Source organism: Protobothrops mucrosquamatus, unplaced genomic scaffold (genome assembly GCF_001527695.2).
Source record: "Protobothrops mucrosquamatus isolate PMUCROS unplaced genomic scaffold, P.Mucros_1.0 scaffold11, whole genome shotgun sequence".
In the NCBI taxonomy this organism is placed as follows: Eukaryota; Metazoa; Chordata; class Lepidosauria; order Squamata; family Viperidae; genus Protobothrops; species Protobothrops mucrosquamatus.
Window position 1 is genome coordinate 98,939 of NW_015386398.1, and position 11,850 is coordinate 110,788.

The 11,850-nt window shown below is 39.8% G+C and overlaps 1 protein-coding gene across 1 annotated transcript; it reads left to right on the top strand.

Annotated features, from left to right (window-relative positions):
* Positions 1 to 1,668: 1,668 nt before the first annotated feature.
* Positions 1,669 to 2,679, top strand: LOC107282681 (urotensin-2 receptor-like). The gene has a single exon (XM_015810494.2). It carries the CDS (start codon positions 1,669 to 1,671, stop codon positions 2,677 to 2,679), a length of 1,011 nt encoding a protein of 336 aa, XP_015665980.2.
* The last annotated feature ends 9,171 nt before the right edge of the window (positions 2,680 to 11,850 follow it).

Sequence of the window (11,850 nt, forward strand, 5' to 3'; positions counted from 1 at the left end):
CCTTTTTTATGGAGCGTTCAAGGCAGCTTACAACTATAATTTGACTGATCCTGCCTAAAATCCATTTTCTTTTCTGGAACCCTATCACAGTTATATATCACAATTCTTTTTATATATACTGTTCCCAAGTCATATGTCTCTTATGCTATCTCCTTGTGTTTGATTTCTTTTTGCTAATGAAGAACTTTCTTTGCAATTTCATTTTGCTATTTTCAGTCAAAATCCCCTTAAATATAGATGCCCATCTTTGAGATTATTAACTGCACCACCTCATTTTGTATAATGTGCAAATATGATAAGAATATCTTCTACCAGCTTGATCCAAACCATTAATGAAAATGTTGAAGTAGTAAATTTTTTTAACACATTATCTTGTTGATAGTCACAAAAAGTAACATATAATATGCTTAGCTCGGTGTACAAATCGTCTGTTCATTATTTAACATTGAACAGTGAGTGTAGCACCCATATCACAAAAATTGTGTACTGTTGTAGATGTTACCCAATGTGGCGGGGTTTACACAACACACTAAGCTTAGATATGGTGGGCAGTTTGTAGTTAAATATGGTTGACCTGACAGTTTGATTAAAACTAGGAAAGTTTGATGAATATGAAATCTGACATGTGCAAATGATTTAATGGCGGGACTATGATTAAAGGGGATAAGACATGAAAACAAAATCTACAGCAAGGATATGGAAGGGCTGTCTGTTGCCATCACCTTATTCTAGTGTAGGAAACAGATGGATGAAAAGGCATGGGTCATTTTCATTTCACTCCTTTTCATCTAAGGTCTGTCTTTCTGTGTCTGCATTTGTGAGTTTCTTTTGTCCATTGATCAATACAGTCCCCTTCTGTCTTTCTATCTCTTGGTTATTTTTTCTTTCTCGTGGTTGGCATCATTCCATGGAAAGTTGTATAATTATGCCAGCAGGGAGTTGGACCCTGTGTGTATGTCTGTTTGGGGTGGCGGAGGTGGGGAAAATTCTGTCTGTCTCCATCTCCAGACCAATCAGACCCCTAAATGTCATCCCAGCACCCGCCCCTTAGCCCCTGTTGCTGACGTGCTGTCAAAATCCCACCTCAGGGTTGAAATAAACAGGCTCCTCAAAATAGACAGGAGCTGCACCAAGGTTCGACCCCAACATACCAATATTAGCAGGGTGCGAAGAATGTGAGAGAAGAGAATTTGCAAACCCAGACAGATACACACAGATCCTCTTCACACATAGGAGACCTTGCGCCATTACCAACACTGAGAGTATAGAGGAAGAGAAGAAGGGACGGCGGATCGGAAGAAGAAGCTTCTTCATGTCTAGATTCAAAGCAGTGACCATATGCCTCAGATACAAGAGAGATGGGGGGGAAGTGACCCTCCCAAAAATATCCTTTACAACCTCAAACCGATTTTTTTTTAATACAGCAATAAGATGGAGCAAAAAGAGGAATGGGAAGAATCAAAAGGAAAACAGATAGACTTATAGATGGAGCAGTAGACCAAACAGTAGGGAGACAAAGAGGTGATATGATATAGACTTTGATATTCCACTTAACTGATAAGTAGAAATAGAGATTGATGGACATCTAGTACGCTTTCCTTGATTTCTCTCCTGAGGACTAGAATGTTAAAAAATTCTTCCGAACAGCTTACCTTGGACCATTTCCTCATGATGACATCATCAACAAACTTTTCTTCGTGGCTACTGCTAGGCAATGGCTCCTCATCGGAAGGACATGAATCAGCAGCAGTCCTGGGAGCTGTCTTGAGCCTGATGTGTGTTACCGGGGTGGCCGGCAACCTCTATGCCCTGGCGGTCGTGCGGGCCTCTGCCTCGGCCTCCTCTCTGCATATCCACCTAATTAACCTAGCTTTGGCTGACCTTTTGTATCTCTTGACAGCCCCCTTCATTGTTCACAATGGGCTGGCGAAGGACTGGCCTTTTGGGGAGGCTGGCTGCCGGATTCTGCTCAGCCTAGACCTCCTCACTATGCATGCCAGCATCTTCTTGCTGACTCTGATGAGTTGTGAGCGCTATACTGCTGTGGTGCACCCGTTCCAGGCTGCCAGCCGTGCACGGCGATGCAGCAGACCACTGGCCATTGCTGTTTGGCTCCTGTCCTTTGCTCTGGCCCTCCCCATGATGGTCATGATCCACCAGGAGGAACGTACAATGGGGAATGGAGCTGGGGTGCGTCGCCTCTGCTCCCCCACCTGGAGTGAGGAGCAATACAAAGTCTACCTGAGCATCCTTTTTGGCACCAGCATAGTGGCACCTGGGATAGTAATTGGGTCGCTCTACTGGCGCCTGGCAAGAAGCTACTGGCTGTCACAGACCCGTGGAGGCTTGGGACGCTCCCCTAAGAACCGCGTCTTCCTCCTCATCCTTGTGATTGTCTTGGCCTTTTGGGCCTGTTATTTGCCCTTTTGGATCTGGCAACTCCTTCCCCTTTATTGCCCATCGGCAGTCCACCTGCCCATCCACACTGAGATCTCTGTCAATCATCTGGTGACCTGCTTGACCTACGGCAACAGCTGCATCAACCCTTTCCTCTACACTCTGCTCACACGCAACTACCGTGAATACCTACGTAGACACCAACGAGGGGCTTCTTGGAGCTTTCTGCCATGCCTCCAGAGCAGAAATGGGTCTCAGAGGGAAGGGGCTACAGGCACCTGACATACAGGTAAGCAAGGAGGGATACTGGAGGAAGGCCGATTACTCGTAGCTGGTATGAGCTCAGAGAGTCATGACTTATACTACTACTACTGTAATTTTTCAGATGTTTGGGATCACAACCTGACCATCCTCGCAACGCATCTGGAAGTCAAGAGAAGGGCCCAGCTACCATGCCCATTAGGCTGATCAATAGAAATGCTAATTGTCAAGTGGATTAGAACAAGGCTGCAACCAATTCTTTGTAATGTGCAGAACGGAGAAACCATATTAATTGCAACATTAACAATTGGCATATATGCCAGGTTTTCCCCTTATTCCAGACACTTTCCAAATCAACTTAGTGATTTTTTCCCCTGGGGGAAATAACTCTTGCTACATAAAAGGTAACTAGGAAGAGATGTTCTGGCCTCTCTTTATCCATGCTGCTTAGTAAATTTCTCCTCTGCCTCCACTCTAGAGATTTATCCCAACCGAACTACAGTAACTGTCCTGCCTCCATAGTCTCTGGATCAGAAAAGATCCACCGCTATCAAAGTCAATGTTGAAAGGGGAGTCATGGTTGTAAGAAATCAGGTGGTAGAAAATAGGAGTCAAATTCACAATGAAAAGAGGATGGATAATTAATTAGTATTCAGTTGTAGCATCTGCATCCCATCCATATGTTAAAACTGTCCAGTTCAATTGAAAACCATTTAATTTCTTAATTGCCATAAGTTTCTTTTTTTTCAAGCCCACAATTAGATCACAGATTGCAAAATAACGGGGATGTTTTTTTAATTAAAAAAGGGATCATAACCAAACTTACAGTTCACCCCACAAAGATGCTGCCAGTTTTATTTTAAAAAATTTTCCTTCAATAATAAAATAAAATAAGGTAATGTAAAGTGGTTTCTAAAATGAATTCAGAGAATACACTCTGGTTTATGGAAGTGATAGGAAATCTGTCAATATTACCACCTAGAAATTTACCTAGAAATACGTTTAGCAGTTTTCTAAGATGTATGTGCAATATATACATGATTTTTTAATCATTGTGTAATTGTGTAATTATGATTAGAAAATGTTAATAGGATTAGAAAATTTTAATATTAAAATTTTAATATTTTAACAATATTGTGCATCATAAAATTACAAATTCCATGTCTCATATTTTTCAAGAGTTTATATCACACATTCACTTCTGAGGACAATTTTTTTTCTTAGTTACAAATAGAAAAAATTGGTCGTCTACTAATCTTGAATTTCTCAAAATCAAAGTTTTTGGCTGCTCTAACAAATTCAAAATAATGAATATGTGTTGTAATGAATATATCTTTTTACAATAGTGCATTAATATAACATCAAATTCCTCTTTATTATCATAATTAATTTCATTATGAGTGTCACACAATTGTCTTTCTCATTAGGAAGTCTGAACTGTTTATTGTCCACAATGACTCTTTAAAATGCTGAAAATATCAATTTGGGAAAGAAACTAAAATTGTGCATTTTGTCTGAAATGCTTGCTAAATTCTTGTTCTTAAAAGTCCGAAGTAAGTCTGTACAATTTCAGCTTCCAACAAATTTGTTCATATAAATAAGCAATCCAGGTCCTAAATTGTTGCTAACAAGAAAATATGAGTTTTCTTTTGAACTTTCAAAGATTTAAATTGAGATAGGTGCACCCCAGAAAAAAAAATCCCACTTTTAATTTGTTATTTTCAGTAATAATACATTAACGTCAGACTCTAATCCTACCCTCACTTACATGGAAAACAATCCTACTGAGTTTATATAGGACTTACATTTGCGTTAGAATACAATGTGTTGTGATTTAAGATGAGAGTAAGCCTGTGGACATTCTTGAGCAAATTTAAAAACATTTCTTTCCATTTTTCTTTTGCTGGTTAAATCATTTTCTAGATTAGTTAATATAATATGGTGCTAAGGTGTGCTAAGATCAAGCACACATTGCCCAAGTTATATATTTACCCATTAAAAGCATTTGTTCACTTCAGTAATCTTTTTTTTCTTAAAATTAGATAGATGATAGATAGATGATAGCTAGATAGCCAGATATTTATAAGAAAGAAAGAAAGAAAGAAAGAAAGAAAGAAAGAAAGAAAGAAAGAAAGAAAGAAAGAAAGAAAGAAAGAGGAGGGAGGGAGGGAGGGAGGGAGGGAGGGAGGGAGGGAAGGAAGGAAGGAAGGAAGGAAGGAAGGAAGGAAGGAAGGAAGGAAGGAAGGAAGGAGATGGAAACAGAGACAGAAATAGAGATAAGATAGTTTGGAGTTGCAGACAAATAGGAACATATTTAATATTATTATTTTTACTTTTAAAATATATTATAATGTGGTATGCCAATTAATAAATGACATAATTTGTACATAAAATCCCTTTCCCCGCAGCTAAATTGTTCCTATTGTGAGCTCAATATACTGTAGCAGCAGGATTGGATTCTGTATTCATGTTTGGTGCTGTTTAAATGAGCTAAAATGTGAACTTGAATCTATGCTAATGATAATTAAAATCCAGCAGAATTTAAAAACAGGATTTGTTTTGTTCTGAATGTAAAATATACAGGGAATGCTGAAGACATTGTAATGCATAAAACAATGGAACAAGACAAGAAATTTCATGACTGAAGTAAAAGATGAGCATAAATTTATGAAAGGTGTGAGACTGTCATATCCAGGGTTCAAAGTGACTTAGCTTGTGATTTGGAATTAGCAGGGCAGAATTTCAAATTGGGAAAATGAATTCTATACCGTCTTCAGTCCCAATTCTTGTCTTTTATAACTAATGCTGCTGTTTTTCACCTTAATTTCACTTTAATGAGACTTCATGTCTTTTCTATCTTTAAGGATTGAAGAAATGTATCTCGAGTGCTTCATCTGAGCTTTCTCCTGTCCTATATCTTCTTAATCCATGCTCGATGAAAAAAAGACATACTTTTTGATGAAAATGTAGCACAAGGTTCTTTGTTAAATATTTCCTGGCTAAGGCAAAAGCTGAACATCTGTAGCCACTTATAGAGGCTTATCACCTGATCTAAAATAGAATTTTCAGGTGTTTATGTACACCAGTTTTGTAAGCATAAGGGCAGAAAATTGAAGGTTTTCCTCATCAATTTTGGTGCAAGCTGATGGACAATTTTAGACTTTTGTACAAGGTAAAAAATACTTAACTTGGGTGCAGATCACTTGATCAACCCCCTTTTTCAGTGAAGGTCTTCCTGGGCTCTTTTAAAACTTCAACGGGAGACATTTTCTTCAATGGCTGCTGGAAATATTTCTAATCTCAACATCAATTTCTGCTTTTCCTTGGGCACATCCTAAACTATGAAGCAACTTACACTAGAGTAGTGGCTGGGCTCACCCTGCTGATATTTAGGAGGGGGTGATATTTTTTTTTAAACAAAAGCTGCTTTTTACCAGTTTGTTAGATTATATTTTATTGTAATGAAATGTTTGTAAGCTGTCCGGAGCAACTAAATGAAATGTGTGACAAATCAATGTTGAAATAAATCGACTAAATACAGATAGTCCTTGACTTACAACAATTTGTTTAGTCACCGTCCAAAGTTACAAAGGCACTGAAAAAAGGACTTACGACCGTTTTTCACAGTTACGACCTTTGCAGCATCCCCATGGCCATGTGATCAAAATTCAGATGCTTGGCAACTGGTTCATATTTATGACCGTTGATGTGTCCCAAAGTCATGTAATCCCCTTTTGCGACCTACTCACAAGCAAAGTCAAATGGGGAAGCCAGATTCACTTAACAACTTTGGCAAAAAAGGTCATAAAATGGGGGGAGAGAAATCACTTAACAAATGTCTCACTTAACAAGAGAAATTTTGGGCTCAATTGTGGTCGTAAGTTGAGGACTACTTGTAATTTCTCAACTTAGAAGGATTGTTTCTTATTTTTCTCTCTCTCTCTTCTAAGCAGCCATTTAGTGCACACTTCATGCTGGTTTCAATGTCTACTTTTTAATTGTTATTGTGGGGGTGGATAATAGATTTATTTCAGGCTGGATAATTCACAACTCTACCAAATGTCAGTACAGAATGAGCCTCCTAGAATTTCCCAGCATCGCACTGCCAAGTAACATGGCATGATTTTCCTCTAGTTTCCATGAAAGAGCAGGTATAATGAGTTAAGCCCGTTAACAACAGGCCAATTAATGTTTAATGTTTATATGGTTTCTAAAAATAAAGTCTCCTTCACACTGAGCTTAGCTTCTGGAAACTTCATGGAATTGCCCATTTAATTTTCTTCTTTCTCATATAATAATCTTTCAGTACAGTAATACAGAAGTGGTTCACCGCTGCATTCCAGCAGGATGTTTTTTTGACTTCCCAGCTTAGACGAAAATCTTAGTGGTTTTGGTGTTTTTCCATCCAGGTGTAACAAAGTCTGGACAAAACCACAAGGGGGTAAAAAAGTCAAGAAGGCAGTTACGTTCCCAAGATCAAAGCCAGTGGTTCTTTAGGAAAGGTCGCAAATGGGTGATCACTTGACTCTGGGAGACTACAAGTGCCATAAATAACATGCCGGTTGCCAAGCACCCAAATTTTGATTCCTATGACTGTGGGGGTTCTGGGATGGTCGCAAATCCAAGGACTGGTTATAACTCACTTTTAGCCATGCCGCTTTAACTACAAACAGTCATTAAACAAATGATTGTGAGTTGAGGTCTATCTATATCTGAAACTAATAATGCATTTTTTTTTAATCCTTGTAATGTAGCAGAGAGATCACCCTGCCAACAAAAGTACGTATAGTCAAGGCCATGGTTTTCCCAGTTGCAATGTATGGCTGTGAAAGTTGGACCATAAGAAAGGTTGAGTGCCAAAGAACTGAGGCCTTTAAACTATGGTGCTGGAGAAGACTCCTGCGAGTCCCCTGGACTACAAGGCAATCAAACCGGTCAGTCCTAGAGGAGATCAACCCTGACTGCTCTTTAGAAGGCCAGATCCTGAAGTTGAAACTCAAGTACTTTGGCCACCTAATGAGAAGGAAGGACTCACTGGAGAAGAGCCTAATGCTGGGAAAGATTGAGGGCAATAGAAGGAGGGGACAACAGAGAATGAGGTGGTTGGATGGAGTCACTGAAGCAGTAGGCGTGAGCTTAAATGGACTCCAGAAGATAGTAGAGGACAGGAAGGCCTGAAGGAACGTTGTCCATGGGGTCGTGATGGGTCGGACACGACTTCGCAACTAACAACAACAACAAACTATCATATAGGTTTCCTTAAAAATCTAACAAAATGGTCGTTTAACGAAGGGTCTAAGACCCTGAGTTCAGCATTTTTTAAATTTTCCATAACACTCTGAAAAGAAGAAATTCTTATTTAGGCCGTTTCTTCTCTACTAGCTTATAGCATCTCTCTGGCATCTAAAGCCTGCCCACTTGCTATTTTGGAGCAATAATAGATGACTCTAGAAGAGAGCAAACATTTCTATTTGAGAAATTATTTCATTAGCTTTGGGACTGCTGTAGTTCTCTATTCTGAAAATAATTATTCTGAAGAATTGAAAATTGATTATGATTTTCATATTTTAAAACCACCTTTATAAATACCCATTAAACTCCTAATTCCACTCCTCTGGCTTGCATTGATTCGTATTGCACTGTATTGATTTTCTTGTTACTGTATCTTTCTAATTCTTCCTTTGTCACAATTCTTTTTTTAAAGAATAAGAAAAAAATGATACTTAGGCTTTTAGACATTTTGCTGAAGTGGATTTTGAATCACCCTTCAGGCCATCAATGGAATAAATTTTTGCTGGTTTAAATTTGCACTGCTACAGCAAAGAGCCTAAGAACAGATTCTTTTGATATTTTTTTTAATATTATTGTTGTGGTTCGTTGGAAATCCTTCTGGAATAAGATCTTGCATCCCTCTGCACACACCATTTTCCTGGAATTTTCAGCAATGCAAAGTGATAAATGGATGTTTCAACTTGAATTTCCCGTCAGAAAAAGTAAAAATACTTGGAAAGCAAGCAAATCTCTACCTAGAAACCACAACATTTTTTCCCCATATAGTCATTTTTAAGTTTCAGAACTCTGAAGCTGTAGAGTTCCATCTTTGTAGCAGTTGGCCAAGGAGCAAATTCTTACTTCTAGGAGAAAAAGGTCTGGTTAATACTACTGTATTTATATATATATAATTATTAAAATACAAGTATGATTACAAAATTATCTATGGTTACAAAAAAAAACCAATTTCTTCTATTATTTTCTATTTTAATATTTTCTAGTGATCAAAATTACAAATCAAAAGTTGATTTTTTTCCTGCTTCTATAAGTCTATAAGGGGTTTCCAGTCAGCCATAAATGTAAATGTTTTTTCTCCTGATCAAAGAAGTCAATTTAGTCATCTGTGTAAGTTCTAACATCTTCATCCACCCTTCCTCCATTGCGAGTAATGCCAAGTTTTTCACTTTTGAGCATATAATAATCTCACTGTAGTTACCATATATAAAAACAAAGTTCTCTGACTTTTTCCCAGCTGTTTTATCCATTAATCCCCCCCAAAAAATCTCTAATTTCAAATGTAGATTAGTCTTTAACACAGTGGTTCTCAACCTTTTTAATGCCGTGACCCCAACCGGTCGTAAGTCGAGGACTAAACCGGTTGTAAGTCGAAGACTAAACCGATCGTAAGTCGAGGACTAAACCGGTCGTAAGTTGAGGACTACCCAACCGGTCGTAAGTCGAGGACTTTCCCTGCCCGGGAGCGCCGCGCATGCGTGGTTCCGCCCCCTGCGCCAGCCGAGGCGTAGCTGGCAAGCGGCAGAGATGGAGCAGGCCGACCACCAGCTGCCCCAGCCCAAGGGAGGTAAGGCACCCACCGGAAAAGGGGGGAAAAATGGCAGACAAAAAAAATGGCAGACAAAAAATGGCGGACAGCCTTGCTTGGCGACCCCCCTGAAATGGTCGATCGACCCCAAATGGGGTCCCGACCCACAGGTTGAGAACCACTGCTTTAACATCTTCTGAATTAGTGGTCTAGTTCATTACCTTATATTTTGTTATGTATAGTCCATCAACAAGATGCACTTTTTAACAATAAATAAAAGGTATTCCTAGGTAGGCCTGGTCTGTTTAATTGGCTAAGTACAAATTTATACTAAAACACTTTGATTGAAAACAAAAATAATTTATAAAAAATAATTAAAAGTTATTTCTCCCTTTATGCATTTTGAAAAAAAATTAAATCTTTTTTTTATTAAGCTTTTTGCTGAACATTCTTGAATCTTTAAATCCTGAAAGTCCCTCTTTTTTTTTGTAATCCTCAAAGGTTTGACTCACCGCAGATGATAATTATGTCTATAGATCCTAAAGTGATTAAGAAATTAGGAAGGCAGAGCTTAATGTCCACATAGGCTACACCACAGTTGTAAGATAGATGGAACCCCAGGACAGAATAGGACAACTTGCCATGGCTATCCTATTGGACAAGTGTCCACAGGACAATTCTCTATGGGACAATTCAACACTGTATAACTCAAGAGATGGACAAGTAGAATTGCAGCTCACCCCAGCCTGGAGGACTTCTAACTTGAGAAGGTTCAAACCTTCAGCAGATAAGACCTGTTGCAATTCACTTGCCCCTCTCTTGAGTTATCCTGCATTGAATTTTCACATGGAGAGTTGTCCATTGATGAGTTGGCTCAGGCAAATTGTCCAGGACCCTTCTAGACCCCTAGCAGCTCAAATACCAAGACAGTTGCAAAATTTTTCAGCTTCCGCAGTTTACTAACAAAGCTTCTGTCCAGACTGCATATGGGTTATCTCAGTGGTGGCGAACCTATGGTACACGTGCCAGAGGCGGCACTTGGAGCCCTCTCTGTGGGCACACGCACCGTCGCCCCAGCCCCGCCTCCTCCCATGGCCCCCTCACCAGTAGTCCCCCGGAGGAGAGTTGCCCCCAGGCATGGCCCACATGAAGCAGCGCAGCCAAGGACATGGTAGCCGGGCAGCAGGGACAAGACTCCGCCCTTGCGCCCCGTCGTGCGCAGATGATGCTGCGGGGCACAGGTGGAGGGCATGGCCATGGCACTGTGGGGCTACCTGGGTGATCTGTGGTGGGCCGTGGAGGTGATGGGTAGCCCAGTGGGCACAGCGGAGCGGGGACAGGGGTGAGGGGGGGGCGGGTTTTGGGCACTCGGTCTCTAAAAGATTCGCCATCACTGGGTTATCACATATCTCCATTTCATCCATGGAGATTATGCCAGCCTGCCAGCCAGTGATCTTGGCTGCAATGTCTCTCCACTCCTTTGGACAGCATCATCCTGCCATAATTCCACACCAAAGTTCCACTACTAGCTTTAAGGGCCTTCTACTGTAAATGAGAGCTTTTATAACTGAACCTTCTAATAGACTGTATCTCTAAAATATTCAAAATTTAAGAACACCGAGAAGGCTAACACTGAAATCATATGATCCTAATTGCTCTGGAGTTCATCTTAAGGGTCATAAGATGATTCTGGAAAATTTGAAGAAGCAAAATGGTATGAGTTGGCCAAGAAATTGCCAGTGCACTCTTGCCTCTGTGTTGACATGTCTGAAAATGTCTCTTTAATCTCCACCCTACTAGCAGGAGTTTTGATGGTGAGAGTTCTGAAACTGGAGCTTTCCAAGAAAAATAAATCTGTTTCCACCTCGAGGACAAATGGCTTCTTTCACAGAGTCAGAGCACAGGAAAGGACCATCAAGGTTGTCCATCGTCCTGCTAATTAGTCCTCTTTTTCAGTGCCTCTGATAAGTGACAGTCCAGTCCCTACCAAAACAGACAGTTCCTCTGTGGAATAATTCTGCCCAAAGGGTGTTCTTCCTGATGTTTAATCTACACCCTTTCCTGTAATTTAAAATCATTAGCCTAGATCTGATCCTCTAGGGAAAAACAGGGCAAATTTTTGCCACCAACCATGTGACAGTGAGGGGCATCCATGGCAAAAGGATAAAGAAAAAGTGAGAGTAAAGTTAAATACTTGGGAATTTTCTTGTCCTCCTCTAACATGAAACTTTACCAGAATAATTATGAGAAATTGTGGAGATCAGTACAAAAAGACTTATCAATGTGGAAAAAACTTCATTTTTCCTTGCTGGGTCGTATTGCGGCCATTAAAATGAACATTTTACCTAAGTTTCTTTTTCTGTTCCAGATGATACCTA

What these genes read in the sequence shown, in the direction of transcription:
- LOC107282681 (XM_015810494.2), top strand. Translation starts at nt 1,669, where the DNA reads ATGATGACATCATCAACAAACTTTTCTTCGTGGCTACTGCTAGGCAAT.